Genomic DNA, 19,132 nt, shown 5'->3' with positions numbered 1-19,132 from the left:
CAGTGTCCTTTGGAAAAGTAGACTTGGACTTAGAGTGCATTGGTAGTGGGACATATATATAGGATTTGTATGTGGCAAAACTAACACACCACTCTTGGTCCTAGTAGGACCTGGAAATCCATTCTGTCTTTGTAGACTCTTCATTCACCTCCCATTGGGTGCATTGTCTCTTCTGGGTGCATTGTGCACCTAGACTTATAGGATCTTCTCCTCTTTATAGCTAGCATTTTTCTCTGTTGCCAGGGACTCTGTTCAATGAAATTGCTTTTTTTTTTCCTTCATGGGACAGTCTCCCTTTATCTGTGTTTGGAGAATGCCTTCTGCTTTCTTCTGGATTCAGTGTATCTTATCTGTCAAGAGGCTTTGTTTCAAAGTACTGTGTTTGAGGGAGAAGAGAGAAACTCCCCTCCTAAGAGAATGATTCCCTTTCAAGGACCCCATTCTACTTCTGGCTCTTAGCTTGGAACTCTCTACAAATGAACTACCAGCCTTTGGGCATAGCTATTTAAAGCCATCAAAAATGGGTTTAATTTTTTGCTTGTCGTCAAGAAACTACTTTTGATTCTACCAGAGAAAGGTCACATCACAAAGGGATCAGGGTATGCTTAAAACTGTGTTAACACCTCATGATTATATTCTGGGTCTTCTGCGCTGGGGGAGGTTGTCAAACATCAGTGCCTCTACCCTATTCCTGAAATTCACCAGTGAGAGAAAATCTAGTGATTTTTCCTATTGTTCCACCCAGCTCCTAGTTTGCAAACTCTTTGAGAGCAGGGTGAGTTGCCTTCTTTTTTATCTTGCATCCCCCTCTGTACTTAGCAAAGACAGGCTACACACTGTAGGGTCTTTGGTTGTTCTTGAAACCAAAGTAAAAAATTCTATTGTCTGTAACAAGACAGTAGGAGAAATACTCCTGATCCTGGCATAAGCCCCTGTTTTTGCCCTTGAGAAGGTTAGAAAGCCCTCATTTGGGCAGGCATGTGATGAATATAGCTTGTCATCTCAAACTTTTCAAGAACCATCTGTTGCAAACTTGCTTCTGTTTATAATGAATTTCCAGTAGATTATTCCATCTGTTGGATGCTGGAAATAAAATAACTGAGAAACATAAACCAGGAGAGATGTCTGAAGATTGTGCTAAGTGTGTAATTGCAAAAATGTAGTAGTTTGGGCGGAATCTACATTTGTCATAGTAGAAATTTCAAGGTGAAACCCAACAGTCTTAGCTTAGCAATAACCCATAGTTTGATCACAAAACTCTGAATTTTGTGCCCTTTAAGTAAGCTACATGCTGACCACAATCCTTTTTGGTTTAAGAATAACAAAATGAAATAGGCAAGGAGGAGACCAAGTTATCGCTCTTTGCAGATGACATGATGGTCTACTTAAAAAATCCTAGAGATTCAACCAAAAAGCTAATTGAAATAATCAACAACTTTAGCAAAGTTGCAGGATACAAAATAAACCCACATAAGTCATCAGCTTTTCTATATATCTCCAACACAGCTCAGCAGCAAAAACTAGAAAGAGAAATCCCATTCAAAATCACCTTAGACAAAATAAAATACCTAGGAATCTATCTCCCGAGACAAACACAGGAACTATATGAACATAACTACAAAACACTCGCCACACAACTAAAACTAGACTTGAGCAATTGGAAAAACATTAACTGCTCATGGATAGGAAGAGCCAATATAATAAAAATGACCATCCTACCCAAACTTATTTATCTATTTAGTGCCATACCCATTGAACTCCCAAAAAATTTCTTTACTGATTTAGAAAAAACCATAACAAAGTTCATTTGGAATAATAAAAAATCAAGGATATCCAGGGAAATAATGAAAAAAAACCACAAATGATGGGGGCCTTGTAGTCCCAGACCTTAAACTATATTACAAAGCAGCAGTCATCACAACAATTTGGTACTGGCTAAGAGACAGAAAGGAGGATCAGTGGAATAGACTGGGGGAAAGCGACCTCAGCAAGACAGTATAAGATAAACCCAAAGATCCCAGCTTTTGGGACAAAAAGCCACTATTCGATAAAAACTGCTGGGAAAATTGGAAGACAGTGTGGGAGAGATTAGGAATAGATCAACACCTCACACCTTACACCAAGATAAATTCAAAATGGGTGAATGACTTAAACATAAAGAAGGAAACCATAAGTAAATTGGGTAAACACAGAATAGTATACATGTCAGACCTTTGGGAGGGGAAAGACTTTAAAACCAAGCAAGACATAGAAAGAATCACAAAATGTTAAATAAATAATTTTGACTACATCAAATTAAAAAGCTTTTATACAAACAAAACCAATGTAACTAAAATCAGAAGGGAAACAACAAATTGGGAAAAAATCTTCATAGAAACCTCTGACAAAGATTTAATTATTCAAATTTATAAAGAGCTAAATCAATTGTACAAAAAATCAAGCCATTCTCCAATTGATAAATGGGCTAGGGACATGGATAGGCAGTTCTCAGATAAAGAAATCAAAACTATTAATAAGCACATGAAGAAGTGCTCTAAATCTCTTATAATCAGAGAGATGCAAATCAAAACAACTCTGAGGTATCACCTCACACCTAGCAGATTGGCTAACATGATAGCAGAGGAAAGCAGTGAATGCTGGAGGGGATGTGGCAAAGTAGGGACATTAATTCATTGCTGGTGGAGTTGTGAACTGATCCAACCATTCTGGAGGGCAATTTGGAACTATGCCCAAAGGGCGACAAAAGAATGTCTTTGATCCATCCATAGCACTGCTGGGTTTGTACCCCAAAGAGATAATGGAGAAAAAGACTTGTACAAGAATATTCATGGCTGCGCTCTTTGTGGTGGCCAAAAACTGGAAAACGAGGGGATGCCCATCAATTGGGGAATGGCTGAACAAACTGTGGTATATGTTGATGATGGAATACTATTGTGCTAAAAGGAATAATAAAGTGGAGGAATTCCATGGAGACTGGAACAACCTTCAGGAAGTGATGCAGAGCAAGAGGAGCAGAACCAGGAGAACATTGTACACAGAGACTAATACACTGTGGTATAATCGAACGTAATGGACTTCTCCATTAATGGCGGTGTAATGTCCTTGAATAATCTGCAGGGATCTAGGAGAAAAAACACTATTCATAAGCAGAGGACAAACTATGGGAGTAGAAACACCGAGGAAAAGCAACTACCTGACTACAGCGGTTGAGGGGACATGACAAAGGAGAGACTCTAAACGAACACTCTAATGCAAATATTAACAACATGGCAATGGGTTCAAATAAAGAACACATGTGATACCCAGTGGAATCACGCGTCAGCTATGGGGGGTGGGGGGAAGGAAAAGAAAATGATCTTTGTCTTTAATGAATAATGCTTGGAAATGATCAAATAAAATATTATAAAATTTAAAATATATATATAACAAACAGATAATTTAATTTAATTTGTAATGTACTAAAGTAAAGTTCTACTCTACATCCAAAAAAAAAAGAATAACAAAACGGTAAGATTGATTCAGTCATCTGCCATTTTTGCAGCTATGGAAACTCTTCTCTCAAAGTCGAGACTGAGATGTTTGAAAAATATTACAATAAGCTGGAGCCCCGGGACCAGCGCTTCTCTCGCTTGTCTGATTTTAAAGCAATGGATTTTTCGCAGGTACTTAATGTAGTGAGAGCCATATGTAATGGAGGTACAGTTTGCTTTCTGACATTTCCATGTGTGCCTCTTCCTCCAAGAAAATGGTTTATCTTTTTTCCCCTGGTCTAGCTTTCACATCTCCCTCCCTTTGCTTTCCTAATTGGTGTGAAAGGGGATATTTGTAGTTATTGGCAAGTCCTTCCCATAGTAGAGAAGCTCCCTCAAGGTATAGAGACTATATACCTTGAACACCTAGAAGGTGAGAAAGAGATGAGCCAGAAAAGGTTTCAGCTGCATTCTGGGCCCAGACACAATTTATATCCAAAGGTGACTCCAGGAGACCTTGAAATCTGGAACTCGGGCTCTGATTTCAGTGTTGGTTTAGACAGAGCTTCACAGTCTTTCTTTTTCTGGACTTTTCTCACACCAAAATCAAATCAAAAGAATGCCATTGAGGTGTTTTTCCACTGGGCTTCTCCTAATACCTTACACTGGGTTGGTTTTCCTCTTGGGGGGTTCCAGGATCTGGCTGGTCATTTACTTACGTGTTCCTTTGATGAGTTCCTGTTTGATGATGTTATTACTTTCTTGATTAACAGTATAGGGGGGGCAGACGGAAATCCAAATCCCGGATGCCCTCTGATCGCCTAATATTCCTCTCAGTGGATCAGAAATGCGAACTGGCCCTGCGGGAACTGGGAGACATCAAAGAAGAAATGAGGCAACTGAGGGCAAATTCTGAGCGAGAACTTCAGCGGCACGAGGTACCATCTTCCTCCGAAGAGTCAGTACAATGCTTTTCTATATCATTGTTATAATATTTTATTTTTCCAATTATATTTAAAACAGTTTTTAACAGTTTTGATTTCCAAACTGTCTCCCTTCCTTGCTCTCTTCCCCCTTTGTTGAGATGGTAAGCTATTTAATCTAGGTTATACAGGTAAGATCATGCAAAATATCATTGTTGGGGGCAACTGGGTAGTTCAGTGGATTGAGAGCCAGACCAAGAGATAGGAGGTCCTGGGTTCAAATCTAGCTTCAGACACTTCCTCAATGTGTAACCCTGGGCAAGTCACTTAACCCTCACTGCCTAGCCTTTGACATTCCTCTGCCTTAGAACCAATTCCCAGTACTGATTCCAAGAGGGAAGGAGAGGGTTTAAAAAAAATTATCATTGTTAAGTGATCAGCTAACAAAGGCAAGTATTGATTTGGCATCATTAGTCCAGCATGCATTTATTAAGTACCTACTATGCACCATGCTAAGCTCTGGGGATCCAAGGAAAGGCCCCAAGTAGCCCTCATCCTCTTGGAGTTCACAGTCGGATGGGGACAACAGTAGGCAGCCTAAATGTCTGCTGTGGAAACAAGAGGGAATCCTATGGGAGGGTCCTCGAGGGGAGAGCTCTGGGTGGGGAGTGGGGGGGCTTGGGAAGGGCCTATTCCTGCAGGACACAGGGTTTGAATGGAGACTAGAGGAGTGGAGGGAGAGGGTTGTATAGGATGTGATCAGGACTGTGGATGGAACCAGATCCAGTCATTTGGCAAACACTGGCTAAGTAGTGCTCTCTGCCTCCAATACACTTATGGCCTATTCCTAGGTGGGTACCCATCTTCTTCTATCTTAGAATTGATACTAAGACAGAAGGTAAGGATTTATTTTGTTTTAAAAAGGAAAAAATACCTTCTGGCTTAATTAGAGAGCTAGGACTAACCTATATGAAACAATAATGAACAATACAATGTAGTTTATAATTAAAGGGAAATGTGGAATAAAGGGGAAAATCTATGAGGACCAGAGTAGACCCGCTCAACAAATTACTTGTGAGTTGATGAACTGGAATGAGAGAAATGATTCTGGGATTACAAGAAAGTCCAACTGACAGACTGACAGACATACAGAATCCTCTTGCTGAGCATGACAAAGTTTAATGATTTGGGGTACACACTTTATAGGGAAAATGATGTTGCCTAATGGATTAGGTAAGCCTTTTGCAGGGATAATGGTTAGTAATGATTTACACGATAGAGACAGTTGATGTAGATTACCTCAGTGGTTCTAAACAGAGTTTTCTATAGGTGATCATTCAATATGTCCATGTGTAACCATCTAACAGAGTTTCTCATAGAATTCTTGCATCAGTTCTTTCTTGGCAGGAGATTTAGTATTTGGGGAGGAATTGGATTAAGTTCTCATGCTGGGGGAGTGGGGGAAGCTGCGTGTCTGACTACTTCTAAACATACTGTGGACGTATGTGGCACAAACGAACATTAGCTAGTACTTCGATACCACCTTTGGTTTGCAAAACACTTTACAAATATGATCTTATTTGATCCTCTCCCTTAATCCTTTGAGGGACTATGAATCCCATTTTACAGATAAGGAAATGGAGGCAAACAGGTTAAGTGACTTGCCCATGGCCAGTGGGGCAGCCAGGTGGCTCAGTGGATAGAGCACTAGTCTTGAAATCAGGAAGGCTCACCTTTTGGAGTTCAAATAAGGTCTCAGCCACTTACTAGTTGGGTGGCCCTGAATAAGTCACTTCACCCTGTTTGCCTCGATTTCCACATCTGTCAGATGTTCTGGAGAAGGAAATGGCAAACACTGTAGTAATCTCTGCCAAGAAAAGCCCAAATGGGATCATGAATCGGACTTGACCAAAAAAAAAAAAGACTAAATAATGCCAAATCTCCAAAGTCAAACTGCTGGGAAATGTCTGAGATTGGATTTGAACTCGGGTCTTCCTGATTTTGTCTGGCTCTGCCTCTGCCTTGAAGGACTGTCCTATAGACTGAAACGACCTTCCCGCTCTCTCCCCCATATCGAGCCTGCAAAAGATAATTCACTGTGATCTACAACGTGTATGTGGATTCCATTTTTATTTCCCTGGGCCAGTTCCCACTGTCATCCTTTGTACTGGGAGGTCATGGCCTCTCACCCCCGTCCAAAAAATTCCCCTAGAGAGGCTGGAAGGATGCTGTTGGGTCTGAGGCTTTCTGGGCCCTGGCTGTCTGTTCCCGGGTGGGCCCAGCCAGGGTCAGGGCGTTCTGGGGAAGCTCCCACAGGGAGGAGGGAAAGGTTTGGGCTGAGAAGCTGGACACCAGCTCACTCCTCAGACCCCTCTGCTCCTCCCTGCCTTTCTCCAGGCTATCTTAGAAGAGGCTGATATCCGATGGGGCGACATCAAGAAGTCTGTGCAGGACTTTGAGAAAGAAATTCTGAATACGATCTCCAAGAAACGGGGCAGCGCTGTGGCCACCCAGAGGGTGCTGAAGTATGTGGCGGACCGGAATATGCGCAGGGTGAGCTCCATGGGGTGCTTGGGGAGGCACCCCGAAAACAGCCCCCAAAAGTTTCCATAACGACCCCCCCACATTATTCTTAGAAATGCTCATGGCAGCGATTTGCTTTTTGTTTTTTAGGGTTTAGAATTCCCTGATGATGTCTGTGAGATAGGTGCTCCAAGGACTCTATTGTTCTCCCCATTTTATAGATGAAGAAACTGAGACTTAGAGCCCAGATGGAAACCCAGGGCCTCCAAGTCCCAAGTCCCAGGGCTCTTCCCCTGACATGCTTCCATGTCTAGTAGCTCAGCCCTTCTCTAGAGTTGCTCGCCTGGCTTCTAGCGAGGGGAACCTGATTCGGAGTTTGTTTCAGACAGATTCCCTGGGGCTTCCACAGCTCAAAACGAGAGAGGGGGAATGGCGTGGTCCAACCGAGTCCCAGATCTGTACTGGAAGAAGGAAAAGAAGAAAAAAAGCCTTTGTTTGTTTGTTTTCAAGGATGCTCTGAGGGATAAATTACGTTTGAAAAATCTTTCTCTCAAAGTCCAGAAGAAAAAAATCCTGTTGCAGCTGAAACAGGTATGTGACGGGGTACTCAGCAGTCTCCCATGGGGTTCTGGGGGGTCTGAATGGGCTGGGAGAGCGGGGGATGGGAGGATGGAGGCATTAAGCAGAGACGATCACTGTAGTCTCCCACCCTGGGCTCTTGTGGGCTGGGCTTCTTCCACTCTGGTTCTAAATGCCCCCACTTGGAGTTATTCCAGGAAAAACGACTTCAGCAGTGGTTAGGTTGGGCTCCTGTGTAGGCTCCCCCCAGAAGACATTAAAGAGTCCCTCTAGAAAGCTACTCAAATGTACAAAGGTCTTCATTTCTTCTGCCACCCCCCCAAAAATGCATGAAGCACAAATGACTCATCAGGATGGACTGACAAATGCTTAAAACATGAAACAGTGACTCATCACAGTTTTTTTTAAACTCTTACCTTCCATCTTGGAATCAATACCATGTATTATGTATCGGTTCCAAGTTAATAAAGAGGTAAGGGCTAGGCAGTGGGGGGTTAAGTGACTGGTGTAGGGTCCCCACACCCCAGGGAGTGTCTGAGGCAAGATTTGAACCCAGGACCTCTACTCTCTAGGCCTGACTCTCTCTACCCTGAGACTCCTAGCTGTTCCTCTGGCACTCCTCTTTTATCCTTCTGGAGGGCAGGGGAGATTTCTAGGAGACTAGACGGATGGGGCTGTGAAAAAGGCCTGTCATTGAGCAGTGACTCAAGGTCCTTTCTTTCTGGCCAGCTCAGTAAGTATGGCACCCCCTCTCACCACTGGGTGTCCCTTCTGAGAACAGGGCAGCTCCAGCAAGCCCCTCCCGCTGGGTCCCCAGCACCCAGGCTTCTCCGTGACTGTGGACTTTCCGAGCAAGGACTAGCAGCCTCCATCCTATGAACAATGTTTGGTCCTCTGGGCTCAGAGAAAGACTCAGAGCACAGGCAGGCTCTGGGTCCTTGAGATCCAGGCTGAGACTCACCTAGTCATTGCTCTGTGTGTGCGTGTAACCCCCATCACTGCTATGGGGAAGTGCAGGAGGAAAGGGGGAGAAGGAGTCCTTTCTGCCCCTGATCCCCTTTATAGGTCCAAGGGGGTATGGGAGAGAGAGACAGAGAGACAGAGACAGAGAGAGACAGAGAGAGAGAGGGAGAGAGACATAGAGAGAGAGAGAGAGAGAGACAGAGAGACACAGAGAGACACAGAGAGACAGAGAGAGGGAGACACACACACACACACACACAGAGAGAGAGAGAGAGAGAGAGAGAGAGAGAGAGAGAGAGAGAGAGAGAGAGGAGAGAGACAGAGAAAGATAGTCAGAGACAGAGAGAGCGGGAGAGACAGAGACAGAGAAAGAGATGGAGAGAGACAGAGAGAGATGAGAGACACAGAAATAGAGAGAGACAGTTGGAGACAGAGATTCAGAAAAAGAGAGAGAGAGAGAGTCAGAGACAGAGAGAGAGACAGAGAGAGAGAGACAGAGAGAGATGGAGAGAGAGAGTCAGAGACAGAGAGGGAGAGAGAAAAAGAGAGAGAAGAGCTCTTCTCTTTGTCACCAGTCATCATTTTTCCTGTGGTTCCTGGTGACAGAGAAAAGGGGGACCAAGTAGGAGTCTCTTTGCCCTTGGAAGGGGTGAGATCTTTCACTAAGCCCTGATAGGCTGGGGGAGAGGGTTCCCTTGATAATGTCATGACCTTATCTTGAGGATTTGGTAGAGATGGCAAAATATGAGTTTGGACATGGGTCCTTGGAATTCCAGTGTAGACCTCAGAGTGTCTAGTGAGTTCGAATTAGAACAGGGCTTTGACATGTTTGTGTCACTTAAGACAATAAACACAATATCTATAATGATGTCAATAGAAGAAAATGAAACAAGCTGCCGTAGGGTGAGAATAACTGAGCTTAACTCCAGAGAAAAGTTAGGAAATGAGCCTCTTCTTTCTTGGTTTTACCAAACAGAATTTTTTGCCTCATTCTTTAAATCTTACTTATGCGGTGACCATTGGGAGTAGAGGGGACAGAGAGAGGACATCTTTGAAAATAAAAACAATGTATAAGTAAAAGGTATCAATGAAAATAGATTTTTTTTTAACAAACAAGATTTTCCAGCAGTTAATTTTAGGAACCCTCTTTCTCGAGCTTTCAAGAATAGAAATCACTGGGGGGAGGGGGACAGGTGGGTGGCTCAGTGGATTGAGAGCCAGGCCTAGAGACAGGAGGTCCTGGTTTCAAATCTGGCCTCAAACACTTTCTAGCTGTGTGACCCTGGGCAAGTCACTTGACCCCCATTGCCTAGCCCTTATCACTCTTCTGCCTTGGATCCAATACATAGTATTGACTCCAAGACAGAAGGTAAGGGTGTAAACAAACAAAAAAAGAATAGAAATCGATGCACCCGATGTATTTCCAAGATTGTAGTATATTCCCCAAGAAAACAGTACTAATTCTCATTTTCTCACCACATTGTGTGTGGATAATGGTGGTCACTCCTGGAAGGGTCACTTGCTGCTTCTTCTTTCCGAGCTGTAGAAAGAAGAGGTTGGAGAAACACTCCATGATGTAGATTTCCAGCAGCTGAAGATCGAGAACGTTCAGTTTCTAGAGAGCATTGATCAACGGAATCGGGAAATGATACAGCTCAAACTGACAGCAGGAAATGCTCTCCATTCGCTCAATTTATACAAAGTAAAGGTTTTTATGACACGGCACCCATCCGCTCAATTAGACCAGTAGAACAAGTCTGTTGAAAAGAGCCCTTGAATCCGTAGTGGGCAGATCTGGGTTTTGGTCTATGCTGGCTGAAAGACTGGGATGAGTCACCTCATCTCTGACACTCCATTTTCTCATCTCTTAAATGGGGATATTTATTTCTACCCTGCCTCCCTCACAGGGCAGTTGTGGGGAATCAATGAGATCAGGCGTGAGAAATCCCTTTGAAACCTACATGAGGCAATAGCGTGATGAATGATATTCTTGGAGACGAGGGTCCTGTGTTCATTGCTGGCCTCAGACACTTCCTAGCTGTATGACCTTGGGCAAGTCCTTGCTGCTCTTCTGCCTTGGAACAGATACTTAGTATAGTTTCTAAGAGTGAAGGGAAGGGCTTTAAAAAGAAATCTGGTGGGGAGAGGTGTTTGGCTATCCCACATAAAGTGCCCTTCCACTGTACCTGCCCACATGAATACTGACTGACTGCAGTAATGCCACCTTTGGAAACAATGGACGTTGGAAAGGGAGAAGAATGGAGCCAGAGGAGCCTCTCAAATTCTTTGGGGGGGGGGGTATGGGGCACAGGCATGTGGATGGATTCACTCCATGTTACAAGGAAAGCTCCCCAATGCCACAGTGTCTTCAGTCTTTGGCCTGGAATGTAAGGATCATGGCATCCAAACCACCAGGAGACAGTAGCCATTGATGGAAGGTGAAGGAATAAGGGCTAGAGCACCTCTGCACAGAATTGCAGTGAAGTGGCCTGGGGCAACTGCAGATCACCTCAGTGTGGCCAGAAAAGAGGGCAGGACCCCCAAAACGAAGACTGGCCTTGGCAGAAGACTCGGAAATAAATGACTTCTAGCCAGTGTTGGGCACCTCCGTTATTCATGATGTATGGCTGTCCCTCCACGTTATCTGCCTGATTGCCTTGTATTACAGAGAATAACCAGCCTAGAGATACAGCCAGGCACTCAGACGTGCAGTGAGCCACTGAGGAGGGAACGGCCAGTAGTGAGACTTTGGAGGCTCCAATCTCATTGTCTAAGATAAAAAGGTTCTGGGTCCAAGTAGCCCTGTGGCTGAGAGTTTAAGAAGGCCAGTTGCTGCTGCTGCTGTGTTACAAGAGGGTTTTCCTCCTGAAATGTTTATTTAATTATTACTGGAGGGGGTAGCTGGGTAGCTCAGTGGATTGAGAGCCAGGCCTAGAGATGGGAGATCCTGGGTTCAAATCTAGCCTCAGACACTTCCTAGCTGTGTGACCCTGGGCAAGTCACTTAACCCCCATTGCCTAGCCCTTACCACTCTTCTGCCTTGGAACTGATACATTGTGTTGATTCTAAGGTGGAAGATAAGGGTTTTAAAATATATATAATTATTATTATTACTGGATGTTAATATCTTACATCTAAGTATGACTTTTACAGAGTATGATAAAAGGTGTTCCTCTATCTGGTAAAAAGTCTTTTCCTGAAACAGGTCTGCCTTAACAAGTCTGGGATAGGGACCTTCAAAGAAAGATAGAATATTGCTTTTAGCCAAGAAAAAAGAAACATGTGTCCATGTTTACTCTTATACTAGACTCTCTATTTTTAGTCAGAATAACTCTTCCTTTCCTAGATTCATAAGAGATCAGAGCTGGAAAGGAATCCCCAACCCTTCTTTTTACAAATGAGGACACTGAGGATCCTAGAGGGAAAGAGATTTGCCAAAGGGCCATAGATGGACCTTGAACTCAAGACTCTAAGATGATCCAAAAGATTGGATGTTCTACAAAAACATTTGAAGTTCTAAAGTACTGAGAGCTGCCTTCAAAACCTGCCTCCCAGATCCACTGGCCTGGTGACTGGCTGAGACGGTGTTTTCCAGGAGGCAGATCATGCTTGGTTTCAGGACAGGCTGGTTTTATGACAGAGTCTCTGATCCATGATGTTGGGATGTGCCAATGCATAGGGAAGAGCCCTCTCTTCTATTAGGAAAGGAAGACACCCTTACACCTTCTCTCCAGAAGGCCCCTTCTCATCAGAGCAGTCCTCCGTCTGCACAATTAGGTGAAACTATCCACACTTATTGACTTTGATACACTGTCTCATTTCAGGCCAAGCTTCACCGGGCAATATCGACAACTAACTATATGAGAAAAGAGATTATCCTGAGAAAAGATATGCTAGAGAAAATTGAAAAGGAAACCTTGCAAGTTGAAGAGGTAAAAAGCATGTCAACTCGGTGGTGCTTTGATCTATGGCTTACATCTGGCTCTCCCTGTTGACTTGAAAGTGGTGGAGAATGTTGGAAAGTCCTTGGGTTTGGAGTCAGAGGGTTTTGGGTTCAAGACCAGCTCATCTCCTTGGTATCCCTGTGACCTTGGGCAAGTTATTCATCAAACTGGGCCTACATTTCCTCATGAATAAAATGAGGTTGAACGAAATGATTTCCAAGTTTCCTTTCAGCTCTATGCCTGTGATCTAAAAAATGTGAAGGGAAATTGTATGCTACCAAATGTTAAAATGACTTTTAAGTATAACACAAAATCATTCATTTTTTTCATTTTTATTGTCATGCAAAACACTTCTATATTGGTCATTGTTGTAAGAGCACACTCATTCATAACCAACCCCCACCCCCACCCCCCCAAAAAAACCCATAAATACACTGCTGTGAAAGATGACTCCCAACAGCTCTTTCTCTGGAGGTGGAGCACCTTCCCCATCATAAGTCTTTCAGGATTGTCCCAAATCGTTGCATTGCTTAGAGTAGCTCAGTTTTCACAGCTGATCATCATTCAATATTGCTGTTGTTGTGTACAATGTTCTCACTGTTCTGCTTATTTCATCCTGCAGATCTTTCCAGCTTTTTCTGAAATCATCCTGCTTATCATTTCTTATAACCCAATAGCATTCTGTTACCAACATGAACCACAATTTGTGCAGCCATTCCCCAATGGATGGACATCCCTTCCATTTCCAATTTTTTGCCACCACAAAAGGAGCAGCTATAAATATTTTTATACAAGTAGGTCCTTTCCCCCTTTTTTATTATCTCTTTGGGATATAGACTGGGTATTACCAGATGAAAGGGTATGCACAGTTTTATAGCCCTTTGGGTATAGTTTCAAATTGCCTTTCAGAATGATTAGATCAGTTCACAACTCCACCAACAATGCATTAAAGTCCCAATGTTGCTACATCCCCTCCAATGTTTACCACTTTATTTTACTGCCACATTGGTCAATCTGAAAGGTGTGAGGTCATACCTCAGTTATTTTAATTTGCATTTCTCCAATTAAGACTGATTTAGAATTTTTTTTTCACATGATTATTGATGGCTTTGATTTCATCTGAAAATTGCTTGTTCATATCCTTTGACCATTTGTCAATTGGAGAATGACTTGTATTCTTATAAATTTTACTTAGTTCCTTATAAATTTGAGGAATTAGAGCTTTAGCAGAGATAGAAAATTTTTCCCAGTTTTTTGTTTTCCTTCTAATCTTGGTTAGTTTTGTTTATACAAAGCCATTTTAATTTAATATAATAAAATTATTCATTTTATATCTTATCATACACTCTATCATGAATTCTTCCCTTCTTCAGATATCTGCCAGGTAAACTATTCTGTGTTCTCCTAATTTGGTTATGATATAACTCTTTCTATCTAAACTGTTTATCCATTTTGAGCTTATCTTGGCATAGGGCAGCATTGGTGGAACTTTTTCTGAGTGCCCAGAGGGCAAATTCAAACTGTCTGAGATCCCTTGCATTACTGGAAAGAACTGAGGGAGAAAGTGCTTGCTTTAGGAGGCTGGACAGAGGGGTGGGGTATGCAAAAAAGTGTCCTTGGGTGCTGGGAAAAGGGGGAACAAGCAGCTCCCAGAGTGCCGGCTCTGCACGTGTGCCATGGCTTCGCCAGTGCTGGTATATGGTGTGAGATATTGGTCTATACCTAGCTTCTGCCATACTGTTTTCCAGTTTTCTCACCTGTTTTTGTTAAAGAGTGAGTTCTTAGGGGGCAGCTGGGTAGCTCAGTGGATTGAGAGCCAGGCCTAGAGATGGGAGGTCCTAGGTTCAAATCTGGCCTCAGCCACTTCCTAGCTGTGTGACCCTGGGCAAATCACTTGACCCCCATTGCCTAGCCCTTACCACTCTTCTGCCTTGGAGCCAATACACAGTATTGACTCCAAGAGGGAAGGTAAGGGTTTAAAAAAAAAAAGAGTGAGTTCTTATTCCAAACACTGGGATCTTATTCCAAACACTGTTTATCAAACACTAGCTTGCTAAAGTAATTTACCCCTGTATGTCATGTATCTAATCTGCTCCATTGATCTACCATTCTGTTCCTTAGGCACTACCAGATTGTTTTGATCACTGTTGCTTTATAGTACAATTTAAGATCTGGTACTAGAATCATTCATTTTTTTTAGAGTTGGATGGGACATCAGTAATCATCAAATCCAGCCAAAAAGCATCCTACTACCACTGACCCAAAGCCTGGGGGATTGTCCAGCCTGTGTTAAGGGCTCTAAGGAGGGGGAGTCCTCTCCCTCCCTACCAGCCTGTCCTGGGATGGCGTTCTACTTGTTAGGAAGTTTTTCCTGATACCAGCCTAAAGTCTCTCCCCTGTGGCTCCCAGTGAACATCCAAACCCTCATTCACTTCATAGTCCTTCCTATATTTGAAGACAGCCATCGTGCCCTCCTCTTCTCCAGGCTAAGCATTCCTCGTTCCTTCAGCCGATCCTCCTGTGAGGTGTATTTTGGGAGGCTTCCCCATTCTGTTGCCTTCCCCCAGTTTAGGAATGCTCTTCCTAAATTAGACCTGAGCCTAGGCCTAGACCCAAGCACAGTGATCCCTCTGGCCCCTAACCAGTGCAGAAATCTGGCTTCTTTCTTTCTGGAAGCTGTGGCTCTCTTTGTAGGGATGAGGTTTTCATTCCCTCAAGTGGCTGCCGTATTTAGTACACTATTTGGTCCACTCTGAGCTTGTAGCCCACTAAAACTTCTCAGGCTTTCCAAACAAACTACCATCTAACTTTGCCTCTAGTGGCTTGTACTTATGAGGTCAACTTTTTAAAAAACCTTTACTTTCTGTCTTAGAATCAACACTGTGATTCAGTTCTAATGCAAAAGAGTAATAAGGGCTAGGCAAAGGGGGTTAAATGACTTGCCCAGGGTCCTACAGCTAGGAAGTGTCTGTGGCCAGATTTGAACACATGACCTCCCATCTGTGGGCCTGGCTGTCTACCTGTTGAGCCAACTGCCTGCCCTGTGAAAGCAATATTTTGAGCCCAAATAGAAGACTTTGCATTTATTAAATTTCCTTCTGTGAGATTCAATCAGATTTCCAACCTGTCAATAACTGTGGATCCCAACTCCCCCAATGTGTTAGCTATCTCAGTTCAGTTTTGTGCCATCTCCAATGTGATTGGCACACCCTCTAGGTCCTTTATCAAGTGATTGATAAAAATGTTGACACACCACAAGGCCAGGCCCAGATTCACTGGCGCACAATCCTGGAGCCTCTTACTAAACTGATGTCAGACCACTGAATTTGAGGGCCACCCATCCTACTCTTGGCTAGCCCGGCTCCATCTTTTCCCAAGAATTACACGAGGCTCCTAGTTAAGTATTTTGCTAAATTCTAGGTAAACTACATGGGCAGTCCATCTACTAGTTTAGAAACCTGGCAAAAAAGGAAACACATTCTTTTTTTTAAACCCTTACCTTCCATCGTGGAGCCAATACACTGTGTATTGGCTATATTACAATTACAATGTATTGGCTATATTACAATTACAATTACACTGTGTATCAATACCGTTTTTGAATCAATATTTTGTTTTGGCTCCAAGGCAGGAGAGTGGTAAGGGCTAGGCAATGGGGCTTAAGTGACTTGCCCAGGGTCACACAGCTGGGAAGTGTCTGAGGCCAGATTTGAACCTAGGACCTCCTGTCTCTAGATCTGACTCTCAATACACTGAGCCACCCAGCTGTCCCCAGGAAATGCATTCTTGATAAAGACTAATGCTTGTTGTGAGTGAGCACTTCTTTCTTTCCTGACCATTCGTTTAATCATTCTTTCTAGAATTTTGCCAGGAATCAAAGTCAACTTCGCTGGTCTACAGGTTGCAGATTCTATTCTTTTCCTTTTTTTGTAGCAAACACAAAATGTGGGTGTCTCCCATTTGTCAGCATGTTTCACGTAAGACTATAGTGTCATCAGCAATCCCGTCTGCCCACTCTTTGCATACCTGAGTTCATGGTTCCCTTGGGCCCGGCTCACTTGAATTCATTGAGGACAGATAGGTTTTCTCATACTATTTTCTTGCTCATCTTGGGCATCCGCTCCCCTTTGGGCATTTCCCCCTCATCTTTTCTTTTCCAAAGGGCCTTTGCAGAGAAAATGGAAGCAAAGGAAGAGAGGAGCAGCTCTGCTCTGTCTGTGTTGTTAGGAGGAGCTCTTCTCTGCCACAGGACTCTCCTCTTTCTGCCAAGATGGCTAAAAACCACCCTTTTTGAGCACTCTGAATTTCTACAGACTGTTTGAGGCTAAAGCCAGAACTGCAGCCGGGCATCACGGATGGGACGAGCAGCTTAAAGGATGAGGAGGGACACCAACATCTGAGGGAGCTTCTCATTTGAATTCATTTTTCCTGCTAAGTACACCCAGAAGCTCTCTCGTCTCGTCTCTACTCAGCTGAAGGACTAGGACTGGGCTGAGACCCCCTTGGTCTGCCCAAGTGAGGGTGCCAGATGTGTCTGCTGCAGTAGAGTCAGAAAACTCACAGCTTGCCTAAATGTGGCCCATTTTTGCATCGTGTCTGTGTCAGAGTCCACGGGCAGGAGTAAGTCGTCCATTGGCAGGCAGAGGCAGAGAAGAAAACTGGATTTAGGGTTTAGTCAGTATCGAACAGCACGGGTCTCTTTCCTCTGAGGTTGTATTACATCATCAGTGTCGCACATTTGGGGATCTGGCTGCATTTTCTCATTGTTCCATTGTTACCCTTGTTTCTCTCACTCCGAACTGAAGCTTCCACAATCACACACATAGTAGGTACTAGGGATGGACTTAGTGGATTTCACTTCAGGTGCTAAAAGGTGGCTATTCTGACGAGTGAGGTTGAACAGTAGGAATGAAAAACAGTCATTTCAACCAAAACTCCTAATGGTGAGACGTTGCTATTGAAGTCAGGAGTAGATCCATGTAAGTGATTTTAGATTCTGAATCCTATCATTTATGCCCAGTTGCCATAAAGCCAAAGATTAAAAAGTATTTCAGTGCTGCCATTAACATGCTACAAGAGGGCAATGCTGGTGCCAACAGAAACTCGGGAAGAACAGCCATCCCAGCTATGAATTTCTCTTTTATCTCCCTTCCTGCCTTAGGACCGAGCCAAAGCAGAAACTGTGAATAAGAAATTAAGGAAGCAGTTATCAACTTACAAAGTGCCCCATGTAATGATGTATGTCCACGAGAAGGTCACCAACTATGAGCTGGAAAAGAGTATCAAGACGTGGGAGAGGAAAGTAGAAATCGCAGAGGTAAGGCTGGATGACCTTTTACCCCGACTTCTTGAGTGGTCTCCAAGCCCCACTCCAGCCCAACCTCTATGTTTGCCAAAAGCACAGGGCTGTTTGAGTCACATCCTTGCTCCATAAACTCCAATGGCTCCCTACTACTCCTAGCATCAAATATAACCTTGTGATGCCCAGCCTTATTATACATTACTCTCTTCGATGGACTCCAGAGGCCAGGCCAGACCAACTGACCAAGCCCCCCTTCTGGGCTTGTGCCTAGCTTTCCCCCAGGCCTGAAGTCTTTTTCATCCTTTTGTCAACCTCCAGAATTCCTCCTCCTACACGAGCCGTTTGCTGTTCCTCCCAAATGCTAGTACCTCCATTGACTTGGTATCTGCTTTGTACTTATTATTTTATGTGTTATTAGATTCAGCATTGTCTCCCTGGATGGGATGAAAGCTTTTGGAAGGCAAGGGAGTATTTCATTTCCTGTCCTAGCATCTGGGGCAAAGGCTGGGGCCCAGTAGTTAGATTGATTGGGCTGGGGAGAAAGAAAAACATTCTCCCCCCCCCCCCCATCTGTCTGTCTCTCTCTCCCTCTCTCTCTCTCTCTTTTTCCTCTCTCTGTCTGTCTGTCTCTCTGTTTCTCTCTCTCTGTCTGTCTCTCCCTCTCCCCCTCTCTCTCTCTGTCTCTCTCCTCTCTCTCCCCCTCCTTCCCTCCCTCCCTCCCTCTCCCCAATTGATTTTTTCAGGGAAGAGAGAAGTCTTTGGCTGTGCCTTCCCTGTGAGAACTTTCTTTCCAGCCAACGAGGGGGTCACTATTGTTGGAAGTGGAGGCATTTTGGATGTCCAAGATGTTTTCAGTTGCTTTTTCTTTCATGAGATGTGGGAAACCTGTTAGTCCATATGCTTGCCTTTATGGGCCTTCATCCCCTGAAAGCCCAATTGCACCAATTTATAAAAATGGCATTCAGCCCAAGCCTTCATGCTTTTGACAGTGGCTCCAGTCCCCCCCCCCCCCCTTTTAAAGACCTTCTTCCCCCAACCCCCAATCCCACGGGTTTGGGGCTCTTGATGAGAAGAGAAATCCATGCAGTGGAAACAATGTACTCATGCCAGAGAAAATGAGAACAGTTAGTGATTTCCCCAAGTAGAGAATTTCTGCAGGACCAAGAGCCACCCCAGGGGGGCTGCACCATTGAATGCAGTGATGAGGGAGAATGAGGAAAGGGCAGATGGGATGGTTGTGCACCAGAGCCCTGTGACTCCAGCGAGATGATCTCCCAGACCTTCCTGTTGGGGGGGGGTGTCTATCCCCTGGACAGGGGCAGAAGCAATGACCATCTGAGGCTTCAGCGGTTCCTCTGCTGGGATGACCCTCACCTGCCAAATAGCCCTCTCATTTCCTATCACTCATAAGGGTAAAGCCCAAGAAAG

General features: G+C 43.9%; 1 protein-coding gene across 3 annotated transcripts in view; it reads left to right on the top strand.

The window, feature by feature from the left end:
* The window catches only part of CCDC113 (coiled-coil domain containing 113), a 35,701-nt gene that overhangs the window by 15,861 nt on the left and 708 nt on the right, over positions 1 to 19,132 (top strand). Inside the window, exons 2-8 of one of the 3 annotated variants that reach the window (XM_001376167.5) lie at positions 3,542 to 3,662; positions 4,244 to 4,408; positions 6,791 to 6,946; positions 7,427 to 7,507; positions 10,005 to 10,160; positions 12,283 to 12,390; positions 17,564 to 17,719. In XM_001376167.5, the coding sequence (XP_001376204.2) occupies positions 3,542 to 3,662; positions 4,244 to 4,408; positions 6,791 to 6,946; positions 7,427 to 7,507; positions 10,005 to 10,160; positions 12,283 to 12,390; positions 17,564 to 17,719 (943 nt within the window). The remainder of the gene's footprint in view (positions 1 to 3,541; positions 3,663 to 4,243; positions 4,409 to 6,790; positions 6,947 to 7,426; positions 7,508 to 10,004; positions 10,161 to 12,282; positions 12,391 to 17,563; positions 17,720 to 19,132) is intronic. The other 2 variants (XM_007477549.3, XM_056811721.1) reach the window with 2 other exon arrangements.

The sequence above is a fragment of the Monodelphis domestica genome, chromosome 1 (assembly GCF_027887165.1).
Source record: "Monodelphis domestica isolate mMonDom1 chromosome 1, mMonDom1.pri, whole genome shotgun sequence".
Lineage (NCBI taxonomy): Eukaryota > Metazoa > Chordata > Mammalia > Didelphimorphia > Didelphidae > Monodelphis > Monodelphis domestica.
The sequence above is the reverse complement of the archived record's forward strand: the minus strand, read 5'-3'. Positions and strand labels throughout refer to the sequence as shown.